Source organism: Ambystoma mexicanum, chromosome 11 (genome assembly GCF_040938575.1).
Source record: "Ambystoma mexicanum isolate Mex_15411 chromosome 11, UKY_AmexF1_1, whole genome shotgun sequence".
NCBI lineage: Eukaryota > Metazoa > Chordata > Amphibia > Caudata > Ambystomatidae > Ambystoma > Ambystoma mexicanum.
In genome coordinates this window covers 685,518,099-685,538,982 of record NC_090934.1, presented here as the reverse complement: position 1 = coordinate 685,538,982, position 20,884 = coordinate 685,518,099, and the positions used below count along the sequence as shown (strand labels likewise).

The 20,884-nt window shown below is 43.8% G+C and overlaps 1 protein-coding gene across 2 annotated transcripts in view; it reads left to right on the top strand.

Annotated features, from left to right (window-relative positions):
• The window catches only part of IMMP1L (inner mitochondrial membrane peptidase subunit 1), a 569,671-nt gene that overhangs the window by 144,056 nt on the left and 404,731 nt on the right, over positions 1-20,884 (top strand). For both annotated transcript variants that reach the window (XM_069623548.1, XM_069623549.1), the window contains one exon: positions 9,494-9,631. In XM_069623548.1, coding sequence (XP_069479649.1) covers positions 9,527-9,631 — 105 coding nt within the window. In that variant the 5' untranslated portion in view covers positions 9,494-9,526. The remainder of the gene's footprint in view (positions 1-9,493; positions 9,632-20,884) is intronic.

Here is a 20,884-nt window from a genome sequence, read left to right as displayed (position 1 = left end):
GTAGTGGTGGTTAAAAAAAACCTCTTTGTTTTTGCTCCCCTGTAATACCTCCCCTGGGGAAAGGAAAGCCAGCGGTTGGCCAGAGAAGACATGTGAAGGAGGGAACCAATGGAGGGGGAAGGGGCAGGATGAAAAGGCACACAAGAAACAGAAAGGTGTTGATTGTTCGGGTGAGGACAAGGGAGGGGGAGATGGAGGATCATGAGACCAAGCGGAGGAAGGACTGTGCAGAGGAGCTTGGATGAGGATTGCTGAAGGAGTAGTCAAAGTGAGGTTTTGGTTGATGGGGGGCGGAGGGCTGATTCTTTGGTTTGAGGGTGCGCGCTAGGTGTGAGTCTAGCTAATAAATGAGGAATAGGGAGTGAATGAGAATGTGACTAGGAGAGTAAATGGAGAGACTGACGGAAGAAGATGTGGCTGCACAGTAGTAGCCTTATGCATGGGGAGAGTAGTAGTGCAGAAAGGGAAGAGTTGTAGCGTAGTGTATGAGGGAGTAGTAGTGGAGTGCAGACTGAGTGTAGTAGTGGATTGGAGAAGGGAGAGCAGTACTGGTGGTATGGAGAGGGGAGAATAGAAGTGGAGAACGGAGAATGGTGGTAGAAAGGTGGGGAGTAGAGAGAGAACATTGGAGGGAGAGAGGAAGAGCAGTAAAGAGGAAGGGACAAAGAAGAGTAGGAGGAAGGAGGGAAGGAGAGTAGACGAAAGGGAAAGTAATAATAGACCATTGGTGTTCAGGAGTACACTGGCTTGAAAAGGTAGGGCCAAGTGGTGCCTGAGGGACTGAAAGGCACCTATCCTTCTACTGAACTGCTTTGGGGAACCGGAGTTAGAAATCCCTGTGATTGTTCCCAGAGGAAGATAATTAGTGAGGGCGTTTGCCCTTAGGCCATCATTGGACTATAGGGGTTAACAATCTCTACAGACCGTCCTTCTGTTGGGGGGGCACCATGGTCTAGGGAGGGAACTGCCCTCACGGGGGGGAAGAGGAGGAGAGTGAAAAAAGACAGCTCTTAACAAGACCCTTTTCGATCTTTCTAATTAAAACCCTTGAAATGTCAAGAATTTGTGTTGTTGAGGCTATCTGTGACATATGCCTGTAACATTGCCCTTTTGTGTGCATTCATTGGTTGGATAGTGCATTTGCAAAGTATTCTATGCATTTGCTGGGAGGAGAATGCAAACACCCGTAGGGCTAGATCCTTGAATATTGGGTTGTCTCTTCCATGGACTTGTAAATATTCTTGGAATCTCAGGTGATACTTTCCCGATTTACAGACTCGAGCATCAATTTGATGGTATTTGTTAGGGATTTTCTTATGTTTAGGTTCAGGGAGGATCAAAGGAAAGGGCCTATTTTTAGACCACCACCAACATTCTGTTCTTACCTATACAGTGCACCTCGAGTTAAATTTGATCCCTTAGAATAGATGCATCAACATTTGCTGAAGAAGCAGATGTGATTTGTCTTAAAAAAGATACTAAATGCTCATCATCTACGAAGGTTCTCCTTCAGTTTTGTGCATCTGCCGGAGATGGGCCTAAAGGCATGTGCATACTATAATGGTGAAATGGACCAGACCAAATTGCCAGCTGCCTTGGTTGCCCTTGATGCGGAAAAGGCTTTTGCCTGCATTGATTGGCCTTTCCTTGGCACAGTGATGAGAGCATTGGGGTTTTTGAGGATTTTATTAGGAGCACACTGGCTCTCTGTGCCTGCCTTACCTGCTAGAGTTACTCTGAATAGCCACCTTTCCAATGCTTTCTCTCCTACTCCTGGCATCGGGCAGAGCTGCCCTTTATTGCTGCTGCATTTTGTGTTGTTAATAGAACACCTGCCAGCCAATATAAGAAACTTGTAGGAGATTTTGGGAGATTCCTTAGAACAGCAACTCCTAGAAGTTAAGATTATTCTCAGATTACATCCTTTTAACCCTAGGAGACCCATACATTTCTTTTCTAGCAACTTCGGCCCCATTAGATACGTTTAACACTTTACAAAGCTTTAAAAGTGGCCTAAATGAAAGCAAGATTCTTAATCTTACCCTCTTAGCTGATGATTTACAATCATTGAACTGGAAAACATCTCTCCCTTGGTCCTTTTACAAGATTAAATATCTAGGAATGTACTGAACAGACTCAAATTAAAAGTTATATGAAGCAAATTAACTCTTATTGATCTCGGCAAAGAATCATGAGATACATAGTTGGTGTAACCAAAACATTACTTGGCTTGGTAGGATAGCGGCAGTCAAGATGTCAGTTTTACCACAACTCTTTAAATTATTTTTAAGCAGTGACAACACTCACTTCTGCATTGAAGCAGCTAGAGAAAGACAGGCGCACAGCGGAAGTACCTCGAAAGTACTGTTTGCTGTCTGTCTGCAAGTCTATGTCTGCAAGTTCCACTGCCAGTTTCTGGCGTTTTATCTACAGCGTGTTCGCCGGACTGTGCAAGTGTTGAACGGCTTGCAGGAGGAATTCTTTCACTGCGACACTATTTTGCTACTACAGCTTTAAGAAAAGTAAGCAAAATCACTAGTTCAATTTAACATTGAACATTGAAAGACTCTTTATCGTGTCTCCGTGCTCCTTCCTTGAGCTTCGCCCTCATACACTGTCCTTTTTTTGTGTCCGTAGGCTCTTGGCTGTCCTTAAACCCGCCCCCTCAATCTGAGGCTGTGCGGTATAAATACATCCGCCTCTGCGCATTCGCGCGCGCACCGCAGAAGTACCTCGAAAGTACTGTTTGCTGTTCGCGGTGCGCGGAAAAGCGTCGGTGCAGCACTATAGAGCCCAGTGCATAATAATCCAAGGTCTACGCTTGATCTCTAATATAAACTTTCTCTTGTAAAGTAACCTGTGAGACATTTGAAGAAGGAATTTATTTTTGAGTGGCGCCAATTTTCCTGTTAGTGTGCCTCATCTTCTCTGGTAAGCTATGCGGCATGTTTACACCTTTAGAACAGGAATGCCCTTATTTCCAAATGTTTGGAGGTCCGCTCGATTTAGAGACAATACAGAAATGTCTGAAACTAACCCTCATACCACCACAGCTGATAATGCTGCACCCGCATGTTCTACACCCAAAGTAGCTTCTGGGCGTCGAAAGCGAAGTAGCAACAAGGATTCTGCTATTAACTCCCCTGACATTCGTACCTTCTGCTTCCCCTCTGTACCTGCTGCTACCTGTACTAATCCTAAAATACCCACTTCTAATGCCAATACACTTAGTGGTCAGCCAGATAATAATGGTGCCGCAGTTGTAGTAACGCCGATACCAACACAGGATGCAGAAGATGTGATTGAAATCACAGCTTGTGATATTTCTTTATCAGACAGTACTGTACTCAGAGGGGAATCAAGGCCACACACTAGTGTCGCCATAGGAAATCGTTCCACCTCTCCCTCTGCACCACACAATGTTGTGCCTGTGACTATTGATTTAGTTAACTCTGAGTGATTTTTCAAACCATGTTCTAGCAGAGAAATTATCGTTTTCACCTAACATTTCTGAAATCACTCATCAGAACCAATGTGTGTCATTATCATCATTTCTAAATAGAACACCGCGCAGGCAAGTTGAATCACAACTTCAGCCAGTGCACGAGGGTCTGTCTAAAGTAGTTCTCATGCCTTTTGAAGCTATGCACGCAACCATGAACACTTTGATTAAATTATTCAATACACTGAATGATAAAATAAAAGTGCAAACTGATCTACTTAACTCTGTAGTAACTTGGCAATCAACACATGAGGCTGCATTATTGCTGCATGACGCCGTGATCACTACACAATCCAAAAAAACAAAACATAAGGAAATGGCTGATTTTGCCACATCCCGAGGAATTGTTGCGAAAGGTCAATTAAGCTCTGGAATTAACCTATTTACTCCAGTACTTCCCTGCTTTCCTAACATTATTGTTGAACAAATTGCCAACGTTCCGATTGACCCGGTCGTCACAGAAAAACAGGGTAACAAGACTCCTATAAATACGGTTGATAATGAAGTATTTACCATTTTTTCCAAAAAAGATCATGTCGCAAAGCAAATGAGCTCCAAAAAAGCATCGAGCATAGCGACCAAGAAACCAAAAAACATCAAGGGTACAAAACAGTCAATGACAGCTGCTTCCAAGCAGTTCATAAAACATCTCAAAGTACCCAATTCAAGCTCCCAATTAGCTTCCTCGGCTGTTGCAAAAAAATATCTATTACTGGCGCAAGCCCGTAAACAACAACCGAATGCTGCTTCTCTTTTTTCCATTAAAAAAGTGACTCGACTCCTCATGAACCGTTGGATGACTTAATTAAAGCAGTGCATTTTCATGCAAATATGTACAAAGATACTCCATCCAATATAGTCACTAAACCACTAATCCCTGAACTGAATGGTCACCTGTCACATGTTGAAAAAGAGAGCTCAGTCTCACGACGCGAGGAGATTAGAAAGGCAGTTGATGCCTATATGACTCAATGCTCAGTTCAGAGAGACCTCACAGTTCCTGAATTCACTTGCAAGCCCTCGTTGTCTCCTAATCCATGTGTGTGCCAAAGTAATGTTGAAGAAGTCAATAAATGTGAGTCTAGAAATTACAAAACTTTACCATCGAATTTGAACAAAGCATCTTGTGCAGGTACGCACACCGTTGGTAATGTAAAATTGACTAATTACAAGGAAGGCCATGGAGCTGAAATAGCTCAAATGTTAAAATTGTTGCTTCCTACCAAATGAAATGTTGAAATAAGTAAACCACCCTCTATACTACAAAAGAAAAACACATCTCAAGAGAAAACAGAAATCAAACCCAGTTATCACAATCTCGGCTCATTGCTCTTGAGCTGTGGTCCCAAGCCATATCCTCAATACACCTTAAACCGTCAAAGTATTCTGGAATTATTTTTTGATATTGACTCACTGAATGACATCATCAGTTCTGATATAGAACAAGTTGAATTCACTGCTTCGAACCAGCGAAGTACAGTCAGACTATGGTTCCGTTCTAGAGTGATTAAAAATCTTGTTTGGCAAGCGAAAGAAGTGCTATTCTCAATGGGTTTCCTTGTCATGTGTGAATCACAAGATGATGCTGTGTTAAACTCACTTTCCAAAGAAGGCCCCAAAAAAAATGTCACTTGGTGTCTTAGTGATGTTAACCAAGATTCTGAATGATTCTGAATGTGATGCAAATCAAAAATGTCAATATCAATGTTAGGTAACCAAAAGTTAACTAGAGCAAGAGGATGTGAAAGATGCAATATCGCTTGTCTCCTGGAACACTTGTGGATTTAATCATTTACTTGGAAATAAGGATAATGTACTTTCTGAATATGACATTGTAATGTTACAGGAGACCTGGATCACAAACTCAATTTTATGGGACAACCATGAATTACATGCCACTGTGGCTCTCAAAAGCCCCAGAGGCCGTCCGATGAGTGGCCTTCTCACCGCCACCAAGATTAGTGGTCACACATCCATTATACACAAATATTCTCCAAACTATTACACTCAATTAACCATTGTGTCAATTCATTCCATCCTTTATGCTCTGGTTAATCTTTACTGGAACCCTATAAGAACTGAAGAGTCTGAGTTTGTTACCAATGTGTCAACCATTTTGTTCCAAAAATAGCTCATACCATCATAGCGGGCGATTTAAATCTCCACTGCTTAACAAAGACAAAGTTTAGCGAACAAAAAAGGAGAGCCCTTTGGAACCATTTAATGAACACAAGAGGTTTCATTATGATGAATGGGTCAGGCTCTAAAGATCATCCTCCCCAAAACACCTGGTCTCAAAGAGGTGCCAGTGGAATGATTGACTACATTTACATAAGCAATTCACTCTCCTCATACCCGTCTGAATTCCAAATTGAACAAACGAGGAACAGTGATCATAATCTGCTTTGCCTACAATGGTTTATTACACAATGACAATTGCCATCTACAAACACAAAATGGAGGCATTCTGTAACGGCAAATAATAGTATCAACAGAATACGCTGGACTGCAGATACCGTTACACAATTCGGTTTAACGCTGGAAGCAGCTTTTGTTATCGATATTATACACCCAGCTCCCAGTTCTGTCTATCATGAACTACTGTATATAATGAGTCAATCAATTAATAGGCAAATGCAACATAAGCCTAGAAACCATGTGTTTGATATCACAATAAAGGAAAGGAAAGCACTTTTTCGTAAGGAAAAGCGGAAGGCGGAGTAGTTACCATCGTGTATTCGATACAAAAAGCTTAGGCACCTAAAGACTAACTACAAAAACTGGCTTCGATATCACAAAGCACAAATGTTAGAAGCAAATGGAGAACAAATGCTCAAATTCATAAAAGATAAGAACACAACCCGTATTTGGAAAGTTATAAAGTCAACCACGTCTCAACAACATTGTAAACAAATCCAACATGTCTCAGAAGCTATATGGGTAGACTATTTTCAGAAAATGTTTGTGCTTTCCATTCAGAAAGATCCTGTGTATATTAGATCTAAAGCTTCTCCCTTCTATCTTAACATAGACAGAACAGATATACTGTACTACATTCAAACAATTTGCGCATCAAGAGCTCCAGGGCCCGACGGTCTGTCAAATTATATATTCAAACAAAACCCGGAATTATGGACTAACATCTTAATTTCCATTTTCCAACAAATCAACCACTCTCAAATTATTCCTTGGAAACATTCCATCATAGTTCCTCTTTATAAAAAGAGCAATCGAGAGAAACCAGAGAGTTACAGGCCGATTGCGCTGCTTGATGCACCGGGAAAAATCTGTAGCCGAATTGTTCTGAAAGAAGTAAATACATGACTGAATTCAGTTAATATGCGCGACCCATTTCTAACAGGGTTCGTGTCTGGTCTTGGTGCCACTCCTAACATGATTGTTCTCAATATGTTAAGAGCGAAATACATCAATCGAAATCAAAACCTATATATGGCTTTTGTTGATTTCCGTTGTGCATTTGACTCTGTTGATCGGAATCTACTATTCTCTAAACTAAGAAGGTATGGCTGTCCCCAATCACTACAAAGAATAATAGAAGATCTTCACTCTAACACAACGGTCCAAGTTAGACTAACTCTAGAAGGACTGTTATCTAACCGTGTCAATTCGGAAAGAGGCGTCAAACAAGGCTGCATTTTAGCCTCTACGATCTTTAATCTATTCTTACTAGATTTGGGGTATGAATTAAATGACATAGAAAGTGACGCACCTAAACTGGGAACACAAAAAATCAAATGGATCCTTTATGCTGATGATCTGGTGTATCACAGACCCTTATAGGCCTCCAGAATTTACTTTAATATTTAGAGAACTACAGCACAAACAATTTACATTTCAATAGGGAAAAAACTCAGGTGGTTATTTGCCAGAAGAACAAAAGAAAGAAAGCTACTAAACGCTGTAAATGGACTTTAAATAAGCATAATCTCTGTGTAGCTAATAACTATAAATGCCTTGGCCTATATTTTTCAGGCAGTCCAGAGTCTCAGCTGAAGACATCCATTTTGAGTGCCAAAATTCAAACATTGGCCTCTCAAGCTTCCATCATAATGCGCAAATATGGGAAGTTTACAACCAATAACATATTGTTTTATAAACAAAAAGTAATCCCCATAATGTCTTATGGGACTGAATCTCAAATGCCTCAACCAAGAAACTATTGGGACAGGTATGAAGCATTATTTTGGAATCTGTTTTCAAACTCCCAAATTGCACACCCACTGCTTTGTTGAGACTGGAATTGGGAACTTTTTCAATCTATTGTCATGTAATGTGGAAAATGTGTTGTTTCTTTAGGAAGTGCCTGGTAGGTGCCTCTGAGAAAAAAGTGTTGAACACCATTGCACACTATCTCCTAATGTCAACTGATAAATTCCGAAAAGTGTGGTACAAATGTGTACTTAAAACTTTAACTGATGCCAAACTGATGCCAATATCTCTTTGCAATTGCTAATTTTAAATCCTTCTAAAGCTAAGAAAATACTGTTTCTATATGATTGGATTGTGACTCAAGATATGTGTAAAACATTTGCTGATTAGTCTTCTTTAATTTTCCTTCCAAAAAAAATGGGTACAATGGAAAAATACCTACAAAAATGTCCATCTCATTTTGTGAGACTACAATTGTTCAGAATGCGCCTAAATCTCTATCCTACATATGAAATTATGGCCACACGGGACAGTGAATTGAAGCAATGTAAATGGTGCCGCTTTTGTAAAAATAATGAACTAATTGAGTCTCTAACGCACTTAGTAGTGCGCTGTCCGGCTTTGAAAGACTTACGGCAAACCTATTTTAACAATCTGCTGCAGCTTCACTGTTTTCGCTCTGATGAAGAAATTTGGGGGCATTTAATTAATAGTGATCGCTCTGCAATATACATTGCATTAGTAACATTTTTATCTACCATTCTTTATTAATGTGATCGTCGAAAGTCTAAAGAATGTTTATTTGTATGCGATGGAAAAATGAAATTTTTGTGTGAAATGATGAATTGCAATGATTGTATATCAAGCTTTATTTTCTTTTGTACTAAATATTTGAAAGGTTGAATCTCAGCCAAACAAATAAAAAAAAAATTAAAAAAAGAAAGACAGGTTCACCTTCTTCTGCAAGGGTTCACTACATATAATCGCCAACGCTTTTCTCAATCGATCTAGAGATCAAGGTGGTGTATTCAAAAATCCTATCAAGCTCCCGTCTTTGGTGATTGGATTATCTCCTATTCCATTAAAGTTTGGAAAATAATTGAGGATAATGAAGTAGTTATCCCCTCAGAAATACTTATTGGATTGGCTCCCTATAAGCACCAGACCTTTAACAATGTATCAACTCCCTTCTGTAAGTGACCCAACTCAGATTTGAGACTAGGACGAACCTCCATACCGGAACTGGCTTTCCCGATGCATCATAATCCTGAATTCTCCCCCACGCTAAATGGCTCTAGCTTTTCCAACTAGTGTAGGGGTGGCTGTGAATTAGTCACCTTTTTGTTTGTAATTGTTCTTGAAATGTAACAATGATTTTGGCCTCAAACAGAATAGATTTCAGTTCTGCTGATTAAAACATTGGGTTACCAATAAGGCACTCCGTTCAGGGGCCTGGCAACAGTAAACTACATTTGAGAGATTTATTTTGTCAAAAGATCTTCCCAAGAACCAAATATCACCGATTTATAATGATGGTTTTGTATATCTGAAGCACAATCAACTTCACAAAGCCGAATATGTATTCGTGCAAATTTGCAGAGGTCATTCAGAATGTCTTTGTTCCATACATTGATATGCATGATAAACCCGGAGTTCTACTTTATTCATCAAACATTAGAACATAACTTTTTTCCAAAGACCATTCTGGATCCGAAGTAGTAGACTTTCGCATACATAACATATACTTATGTTTCACAAACCTGTATGTTTAATTGTGTTACCTTGGTCACTCTTAATATTGAACATATGTTCTCTTTACAGGCTCTGTACAGTCCTTTTGCGACAGAGTGGAATATGTTTAGACGGGTTCTAGGAAAAACCTTGGGACTCGTAGGCTACACCATTCAGTATGGATGCATTGCACATTGTGCATTTGAATACCTAGGAGAAGTTGTTGTGGTGAGTTATTTAATGTTATTGCAAAAAAATACAGTTGTTTGAAATGTTATGCATGGATTGTACATTTGAAGATTGTAAATATTCTATTTATTGAGAGAAAGGGGGGTTCAGTCAGAAACACTTCAAAAGTAACAACACGCTTCAGGGAAATCCTGCAGCCGTTGGTGACTTGGAACAGAGGAAAAGGTCATTAGCAACTGACCTGTTGATAGTGGGTAGTATCTATTACATAACGCAGGTACAGGACAATAACAAGACCTCCTGAAAGTATAAATATTGCTTAAACAATTCTAAAATGCGCTTTAAGAAAATAACCTTTGTATTTTTGAGTTGACATAAGATCACGAAATCCCCTCATTCTAAAGTAACTATAAGTGCCTGGCTTTGACTAGTCCAGTTGTAGTAAATTGCTCATTGTAGATTTATATATGTGCTCTCCAGACAACGTAGTATACGACAGCTATGCTTTTAGAATGTCTCTTTAAATTGCTGTTGAAAAATGTATTATTTATTCATGATAGAAAATGACTACCGTGAAATATTTAATTGAATCTACCATGAGAGGTTGAAGCTTATTCATGCATTTAAAATGTTGTGAGGAATTCGATCATCCACAAGGTGGGCATGGGCTCGCCTGAGCTTTTTTTAAAATGTTTAAATCAACGGATGATGGTACATCGACCTCAGGAAAATGTGTGGGGCTAATCCACACACATTTTCCTATGCTCACACCACAACAAAAGCATAGACCTGTGTACTCTGGCATGGACACATACTTCAGGCACAGTCCACCCTGTCATATTTAGTTGGAATAAGACAGCAGAGGAGGGCACAATGTCATTCAAAGAAGGGGGAGGACAGAACTTTTCCCTGCCATGGACAGCCAGATTAAGTGACAAAGGCTCCATGGAACTGCCCTGCTCTTTTGCTAGGCCATGCAGCTGGTGGCAGCGATTAACATACCAACATAGAATACTTAATACAGGCCCTCAGGGGGCCTGGCTGCAGAGCATAACAACGGAGACTGGCAAACCAACAACCTTTCATATGGAATGGTGTCAACCTAAAGCCAGCTCCCGGCCCTCTGTTTCAATGACAAGTTAACTGACATGTCTGGGTCTTTTGTTGCAGGAGACCACCCCCGCTTGGGGGGCTCCAGTCATAAGATCCCAGCATGTGGTTTGCAGAAGCCAGAGAGTCTGGTCTCTCCGCATCTTCAAGGGAAACCTGCCGCTTTAATCAGGAAACCCAGGGAGATCCATTAACCAGGGAGACTCTTTGATCACAGCAAACGGGCAGATGGGTGGGACTTAGTAGCACACGGGAGTGAGCCCAGAGCTCTTTCTGTTTCGACGAGGTTTCCACCGTATTGGTTTTGGGACACCCCTGGTTCCTGTTGAACCCCTTTACCTTTTCCTGTTGCAAAGCACTCTGGTTATGACCTCTCGCACATAGAAAAATGTAGGTAGGGACCCCAGAATTGGTTCATGAAGGTTGCTTAGCCTTCTCTAAACCCTGTGGCTAGCTTGGTTTTAAACGAGGGCTGGGGCACCTCTTTAAGGAGATCTGAAGACTTGACAAGAAGTAAGGTAGAAAAAGGTACAGTCTGCTTTACATCTTCCTTCAGTGAAGGAAGGCCAGGATATCCAAAGAGGGAAGCAAGATTCCATCCCCTAAACTCCCAGGAACAGAGGAATAGACAGAACTCTGAGGACCCCCTGCCACTGAAGAACCGGTACCCAGCCAGCACACAGCATGCCCCTCTAGGCTCTGCAGCAAGCTTCCTGGATGGGGAGTGTCGGAAGGTCTCTGAACCTACAACCAAGGACAAGGCAGCTGCATGCAACACACACCCCACAGCTGAGGGCCGTTCGCCTTAAAGGACGACTTAAGCCCATTGAAGAAGCTTTGAGAAGTGCCTCAAGATCTACCGCATCTGCCTTTTTTGAGGCAGTTGAGTTCCTCGATCCTCAACCGACTGTAACCCTGACCGTTGTCAAGCCGCAGTCGCTTAAAGACATCTGAAACGTCTCAACCAGTATTTCAGAGCCGCTGAGCAGCACTCGGACCACAATTACTGACCCCGAGCCACTGTGTAGGCCAGCTGGTCGTCTATCTTTGCTTGCCAAATTGTCTTGCTGCCTGATACCTGCAGCTGACACTCATCTCAAACTCTGTCACAGGAGCCTGCAAAGCACCCTGAAGCCGACTTGACCCTGTTAAGAACAAAGAACACCAACAGCAAAAGCTAAGGTGTGGTTCTGTCCCCTTGGTCCTTCCCAAAAGGCCTCTAGAGACATTTTAAGAGCCTTTGCCCCTTCATGCTAAAACCAAGAAAACCTAACAAACTGTTGTATTTAGTAACCACACCGACTACCTTCCTGTCAGTATCCAGAGTGCATCCCCTTTCTTTGTTGGAAACTGTCTGTCCTCTGCGTTCCTACATAGGGTGGGTTATATTTTGTAATGTGTTTATGTTTTTAGACTGTCTGTTGTAATAATAATAAAGTAGATATATTTATGCAACCTTGACTGGACACTCTTTTTTTACATTAGGTAAAAATAGTATTTTCACTGTGTTGTAACTAACCAACGATTCACAACCTTTAGATGAGATAAGCATACTGTTCCGTCCACGTTACCAAAATTGAACAAGGAGGTTTATAATTTTATTGTATGCTTGTTTAATTCAATCTGATTGGCTCCATTCTGTTGTATTAGAGGTGTGGAGCTGATTTAAAAACAGATATTCACCTCTGGAAAACTGGTACCGGAATTTGATTCGTCACAATTGTCCTGTCTGTTATGCAAGTTATACGTGCGCGTATAGTTGATTATATCGCTATACATAGGAAAGCGGGAAAATGAATTGCTAATAAATGCTTGCATGACGGATTGGGGTGAAACATTGCAAACAAAATGTTTGTCACGCCCCCGCCAGCCGCAGACTGGGCATTTTGGGAATGATCTGTTAAAATATAAAAAAAAGTTATTAAAGTAAAAAAACAATGACCTAGTCCCCATTCATTTTCCCATAGAGAAAAAGTCCACCTTTTGCTCCAGCGCAGAGCTAAAACCGCTGGACGGATTTGGACCAGGCACAAAATAACTTTGACACGAACCATTGAATTGATTTCCAGGGGGGGCTGCGGTTATTCTGTCCAGTAGTTAACATATTTGATGGAGAGGGGGATGCACCCGTCTCCCAAAATTAGATCTATATCTTCCCATGGTGCTTTGAAATGAAAAGGCACATTTTGTTTGTGTTCGATGTGAGAGATGTTGGCGAAATCTTTTGAAATATTTGTGAATATTCGTAAATGAAAAGTTGGAGAAATGCCTTTTTAGAGGTGGAAAAAGGTTAAAATGGCATTAGGCTAGAGATGGGGATGGGGAAGAGGTCTCCATGTGATGTTGGGGGCTTAGGAGGCCTGGGGAGTTCAAAGCTCAGGGTAATTGTTTCCATATTTGAGGATATATTTCATATTCAGGTTTTTTTTGTTGCATGTTCGGATTTATGGTAGAAAATGGGATCAGGAATGACTTCCCACGTATCAGAACAGCACATTTCTTTCAAAATATTGAGGGTTATTTGTAGTCCATTGCTAATATAACCGCTGTTAAAAAGAGAGTTGCAAAAATGAGATTATAGCCCAGAAAAGTGCAATTTTAAAGCTACAGCGAAGTCTGGGGTAACCCATTGGGGCAACGTGCCAGAGTGCAATATGGCTCTGGCCAGTGAGCATGAAGGCCGTGCTCATTGGCCAGGGCCAAAGAACCTGGCTAATGGGCTTGAAAGACATGTATAGTGACCACAGCTGAAGTCCGTGGACACCTAGTGGGTCCAAAAGAAACCTATTGGGGGAAACATGTATAGTGGACACTGACGAAGGCTGTGGCCACTGGCCTTGGCCGAAGACTATGGCTAGTGGCCCGGTAGTTTTTAAAAATATACAGTGGGCACGGCCGAAGACCCTGGCTAGTGGGCCCAAAAGACATGTACAGTGGCCACGTCCAAAGGCCGTGGCCACCTAATGAGTCCAAAAGAAACATATTTGGGGAACATTTACAGTGGACAAGGCCATGGCTAGTGGCCTGTAAAAAAAAAATGGTATAACAAAACCCTTGAAATTCACTGAAAAAAGCTTGGTTACGATGCAGTTAAGTTGCACAGATTTAGCACACCAAAACTTTTGAAATTCAGCGGATGTGGGAAGTCATCACCAGCTTAACTCGCCATTACTTCCCACATACGCTGAATTTCAAGCGTTTTGTTGCATTTAATCTGTGCAACTTAACTGTGCCTTAACAAATGTTTTTTCAGTGAAAATAAATATATATTATAAGGGTCCCTATATCTATGAGGGGGTTTCCCTGCCTCAACTAAAGTGCTAATGGGGTCTGTTAGGATGTCCTTGTAACTAAAGAGTCCACTGTCCTGTGTCAAATGTCCATATCTCTGTCCCTTAAACGTATGACTAAACTAAAGGTTGTGCCAATGCTCTTGGTCCAGGAGAGTAACTCCCTTCTCCTGGACTGGATGGCACAGTTCTGTTAGCAAGTTCCTCACCGGTGGGAATGACTCCCTTCCCCTGGTTTCAATACTTCAAAACAAAGGATTGCTGGCTCGGCATCAAACGTTATTATTTCTTCTCTCCAGGGGGAATGACTCCCTTACCCTGGATCACTGGTTTGATCCTCCTTGTGAGTTCAATTACCACGAAAACAACCCCCTTCTCCTGATGTCTACCTCTGTGTTTTTCACCACACAAAGCCAGGGGGAATGACCCCCTATGCCTAGACTCTTTTCACAATTCCATAATGCCAGTGGAGTGACTCCCTTCCCCTGGCCTTTCTTGGCTTTAGTTGTACAATTCACAACACCAGGGGGAATGACTCCCTCCCCCTGGCCTGCTTATACAGTTCATGTACCAGTAGAATCCTTGACCCAGGCTTCCCACTATCGCCCACTTGGTTCTCTGGCTTGCCATGTGTTGTCCTGAGGAAGAGTGTGCAACTCTTTCTCCCTCTGTCATTGTGGTTCCCAGGCCCGTATCTCTGTTCTTTACTTTTGGTAGGCCTGGTTCCCTTTCCTGCCAGGTACTGCCACAAAGAGGCTGATACATATCTTCTCCCTGCTGGCTTGTGTTTCGGTCCCAGACCGTTCTCTTTTCTTCCTACTTCTCCCAAACTTGTCTATTCGCCTGTTAACTATTGTGACGAGGATGATTTCCCCACTCATTATTCTGCTACAGGGTCTTGTTCCCCTGCAGTCTCTGCCCCCCACCGGTTCCTTTGTGGTTCCCATTACCTTTGTTTTCCTTAGAGTGCGTGCCCAGTTCTTCCTGGGGTCCTTCTCTCCATATCTCGGTTGCGCGGGCATCTCCGCATTCGGGTTCCTTCCCCTTGCCGACCTGTTGCCTTGCTCTGGGACCAAAGACTTATTTTCTGCTTCCTGACTTCAGGTCCCTGTTTGCCAATGTTCCGCTTGGAAGCCAGGGGAAAAAGGAGATTGCTGGCTTTCCCGAACCAGGGTGTGGACTGCTCTCTGTTCCTCCCTGTTCAGCTCTGCGTCTCCTTCCAACTTTCGGCCTCATGTCCTGCGTTCTGGTTGGCTGCTTCTCCCTTTCTCGTAGTCCTTCCTTGCTTTTTAATTATGAGTGGACAAAAACAACTAGAACATTTGCCCCAGTTCTCATCATGGCTCAGCACCTCCTCTTCGTCTCAGTATCTGTCAAGGGAGTCCTCGCAAGGTAGTCCCCACTCTTCTTTGTCTCAGTGGGTGTTAAGCTTGTCACCCGACAGACATACATAGGAGTGGTAAATTGGTCATTGGGGTTCCTACTGTAAGGAGGTGTGTAAGATGTGGAGTGAGGGTTGTTATACTGCATTCTCCCAAAATGTTCTCCCTGATCCCCAGAGGATGAGTCTCTCTGCATGAGATCCTCCCGTTGAGTACAACCTGCAGAGGGACTATCGGGTAGCAGCCTCACCTTCCTGGATATACCTTCAGGGGTTTAATTATTGTGTATTGCGTCATCTGCGCTGTTATATCATAGGATTATAAACCAAATACACGATAATTGTAAAACCACAAATCAGGCCTATCATACACCAGACACTGAATAATTTTTAATTTCCAGACCACTGACTGAAGCTAATCAACTTACTTAGGCTTTGAGTGATGTAACGGTACACAAGACAGAGGGGTTAGCTGGCAGAGTGTCTGCCAGGGGTGCCATATATTCTGAGGAAAAGACAAAATGACCTAAAGGGCTGCAATGGGCAGGTTCCCCTTAGACAAACCAACCACTATCAACTTTCCATTGTCTAGCTCGAAAATCTCCACGGGTGTAACAAGGGAAGAGAGTCTAGTGGAGGTACTCACCAGAAGGGCTTGTAAGGAAGGGGGATGCAACTGTGGGCTTGCTCCAGTATTTCATTCACTTTCTGAGATTCAAAGATTTAAACTGAGCTCACTTCATGGATCTCTACGAAATAAAGGATACCCTACTCACTGTGGACTGAGAGGCTGATACAGTGTTATTCTAATCTATATGTATTTACTGTGCTCGTCTTTCCAGCGCAATACATACATAGGAGGTTATTCCCTTGCTGCCCACTCCCACCCTGACCTACTCCCTCGAAGTTGGTGTTCATCAGCAGTTTAGATCCCACCTCTTCGTTCAAGCTACCTCAAAAAAGGGGGGTGTTCAGCTCCCTTCATCCCCATCACCACCCCTCACCTCTGCCTGTCCCAAATGGCAAACCTGCACTTACTCCACCGTGGCTCTGCTTCCTCTTCCAATCTATGTAGTTGATGCTCCTTCAGCACCTCGCCAATCTGCCCACCACCTGCACAGGCACCCTCCACACACTTCTCCCCTCTAAGTGGTTCTTTGCCGCAATGGTAAAAACCTGCTATGCACTTGCAGGGCAGAAAAGACACGTCACCATTATTTTCAATCCCTTCATCAAATAGGTTTGGGCCATTAAGGCCAACTTCACCATTGAACCCTCAAGTAACTGTAAATAGCATGCCTGTATTTGTTATTGAACCAGGATGTAAATTGAGGAATCTTGATCACGATTGGTGTCGATAAATTTGATAATGGTAATAATCCATATGTTTGTGCTCAGGATGCATAGTTTTGCGAAAGGAAATAAAATGGTTAAAGGATGAGCATTTCGCACTGCAAAGAAGTGTGGATCTAGTTTTGCAAATTTTAAGATCGCCCAATTTAGATAAGGACAGACATGGAACAATTAAAAACCGTTGAATATTGGTAGGGCCGAAGCCGTCTGCAGTATATTTTTCTCCCCTAGTGAGGGTGCAATACTCCCAGTGGTCAGCGGGGCTAAATTGCCCAAATGAGCAAGCACAAGCACGCTGATGTTAATATGGATGTCCTTACATTTATTGCAAACAAAGAATTAAAAAATTCCACCTGTACTCTTGTGTCATAGACCCCTGTTTGGATATTACATGGATGGACAATTTATAGTGCAAGGAATCTCTGCAATAAAAAAGAAAAAATTCTGACTGGGGTTCTAACAACTAAACCAAATACACTGGGTGCTACTTCAACCTAGGATACTGGTAATGATAATGTGATATTTTTAACTGGTGTAACAAAGCTTGCTAGTTGATTTCAGATTCCTAAAATCATCTGTCATGACATTAGTAAGGGTGTGTGTCTGCTTGAAGCGGGGAATTGAAATTGGGATACTTTAAAGCTCAAACTTCTGCAGCTATTAATTCAAGTCCCTTCTGCCATCGGGGTCAACCCTTCAGAATTACTGCACCTCAAACTACAGCTTACAGATTACTCACCCAATAGGTCGGTGTGAAATTGTATCATTGAACACCATTTGGTAGCAAAGAAGAGGAAGAGGAAGATGCCTGACTGGATATTTGATTGTCCTTGTCTGACATCCTAATCCTCCACTTGTTTCATCTGACCATAACTAAATTACATCTTATGTAAAGTCAATCTGGGTCAGGAAACGCAACTTGACAATGTTGTCATGGAATATTGGTGGTCTTGCTAGCAAGGTCATAGATGCTAGCTGACCTGAGTTTCTCCAAACCACACACATAATTTATTTCAGGATACCTGGTCGATTGACTCCCTATCTAAATCTGGGTAGGTTCCTGTTCCCAAACTTGCTTTTAGAAATCACAGAGGAAGACGCAGTGGGGACCACGTTTGTTGGATTTTAGCTCTTCCCTTTTGTCAAGTAGACTGAATCCAATCGACCCAAAATATCTTTGGAGTTAGTTGCCTTTGTGAGAAACCTGAAGGTGTCTCACCCGCTACTCCCTGGGGATCTGTCATCCAGGTGGCCAGGACACGGCCATTGCTTTTGGATCCAGTTCCTGGGGGTGGACCAGTGCTGGAGGATCACCTGGATGAGGGGTGTTTGGGGAGTGGAAGTGGGACACCGGAGGGTCAGGCGCGGTTTCCCCTTGCTTGTAACACTTTTTCCCCATCCTATCATGTACGATACCTAGGAACTCAACCCCGCCCCCTTTCCAGACACAAACACTTTCTCGCAAACAGTTCACCGTGACCGACAATGGACTAACACCAGAGCCGTATACCTGACATGTCCCAACACCATGGTCAGGCAGGGTCACACAATTACATATATTTACGCACACCTAACTTCCATCACACTTCCCCACATGGTTAAATTGCGGAGCACGAAAGCACACTCTGAGCGAGGCAAAACATGCAAGGAAACAGCAGCTCCAAGATAGCAGTTTAATAGCGGCGTCAGAAAAGACAGCACAGCCGGAGAGACTGATAGCAAACCAGCTTGTGCTTTGAACCAAGGTTGCAAATGGCAACATTATATAAAGATAACAGTGTGTGAGGCGTTTGGGATGAGCAGCGCAAGTAAAAATGGAAGCCAAATGAAGTAGTTGAAGTTTATAATTGAACTTTGGGAGGCCAAGAAAAGATACCATATACAGAGTGGTCTGGCGCCACGTGGGTGCTCATTCGAAAATCTCTGTTGGGTATCCAACTGATGCTGAGTGTAAGAAAAAGGAATATTAAGATCGAAGTGGTCATGCAGTTGGTCAAACCCTGTGCACATTCGAAAGTCTTCGATTGTTTAATGTATGAGACACAATTGGTTCGAACCTGGTTGGGGGAAACTAATTGAACGAAAGAAAGGGATCTGAGCCCGGCGGAGGGGGATCCAGGTTGAACACCCAAGTTGAATATTGAGGAGAACCTTTGTGTTGTTTTGGTACAACAGGCCCTCTGCGTCAAGAGACTTGTGAGAAGTAAAGAGACTTGGACACAGAAGGTCCTGAACTGGGAAAATGGAGCTGTAGCCTTGTGCCGCAGAAGCCGACCCGCCTTGCCCCGTGCTGAAAAACGACGTGGGGAAGGGAGGCTAACAGCCCGAGCATCCTTACGTATTATTTTGTGAACACTTCTTTCTTTTTCACAAACATTACCTACCCGACATTATTTATAAGTTAGTGGTAAGGATTGCCAATAGATTTTTTAGTATAGGCCCTTTTATTTTGACATGGCTGCACTAGGACTATATTATTATTATTATTATTATTATTATTATTTGATGATCGTAGCTTGCTCCCATCTATAGATTAAGGTTTAGATAAGCGTCTATCACACCCATGTGCAAGTTCAATAAACGCCCTTGAACTGTGATCACTTGTGACTGTCTTACTATTGCCACCATGCGTTCCTTACAACTTACATAATAAACCTGTTATATTGTCTTTAATATATGTCTTCGATTCCAAGATGGCCGCCGGAGCGAGAAGACGCGAGTGAGTCTCGCTCCCGCCGGGCCACTCATTAGCACCTTAGAAGCTGCGAGCCGGAGGGCGGCTGTACCGCACACATAGCTCCGGCTCCTGCCATGGGCTGCAGGAGGAGGTCACATCGGCCCCCTCCCGCGCCGAGGAACGGTGCCCCCCCCCCCATCGGGACAAGGAGCGGCCCGCGCACCAAGAACCACCATCACAGGCCCCCCCAGAAGACGCGAGGCGGGGGCCCATCGGCGGGGGAGGCGAGGATCGGGGAGGCCCCTCGGAACGGGGCCCCAGCATTGCGGCGCCCGGGGGTCGGGCAGACATCCGGCAGCTCCGAAGAACGGGCTCGGCGACCCTCGGCAGCAGCGGACCCCGCAGGAAGAGCGGGACGGAGCCGGGCGCGGCGCAGATCTCCCACAACCGCCCCGGGACGTCGGTCTCCAGCGGCGGTCCCCAGTCTGGTGGACCACAAGGTGAGGCGCCCCCCCTGGTGCACCCCGCGCCCCCCTGGGGCCCCGTGAATTTGGAGGGCCCACCCCCCCCCGCGCCGGCGGCGAAACCGCACGAAGGCCCACCCGGCCGAAGCGGGGAGGGATCATCCCCCCCCACCCCACAGCTGAGAGATAAGTGGAGGTGGCCACAAACCGGAGCACCGTAGACAGACCCACCCAGGGTAACAGAGAGCGGCGCAATCTTCGAGGGCTGCACTAACCGGAGCCCCAACTCTGCAGCACACGTGGGGTCTTTACAACAGGCGCCGCACCTAAGTGGACTATACGCCCCCCTTCCCCCCTAGTAGCCCCCCGAAGCCACCCCCTACAACGATAAACAACCCAAGAAGGGACACGAAATCAGCAGGATGCGCCAAGGCCCACCTAACAAGAGGCATCCCCCCGGCCAAAGAAATAGGAGAGGGGACGGGCTTGTCCGGGGGGACTCCAAGACAAGAACATTTAAAGGAAGACATGTCTAAAGCGAAGGGGAGAGGGGGGGATCCCTACTGACACAGCAGCCCCCAAACAAGACTCCAACCTGATACAAATGTGGGCAGGGGACACCCCAGTGTCGACCAGGAGCAGGATACAGGAGGACTCTTCTCAACAGGCCGTAAACCTGTCCGAGACGAGGGACTTGGCCCCCGGCTCCCAACCTCCGACAAAAGACGATATGCACTCCTGATTTAAAGAACTACAAGATAAATTAATGTCAACGGTCCAAGACCAGTTTGCAGCTATTAAACAGGATATGCAACAGGCAATTCAAGGAGTTCAACATGACATTGTCAACCTGGAGGAAAGGACTGACACCCTAGAAAAGATAGTGCAAAACGCAGAAGAAGAGGCCCTTCAGCGCGCCGAAACACAAGAACACCTGGTGCGCCTGACCCATAATCTAGAAATTCAGTGCGAAGACCTCGAGAATAGGTCCCGCAGATCGAATATACGCATCAAAAA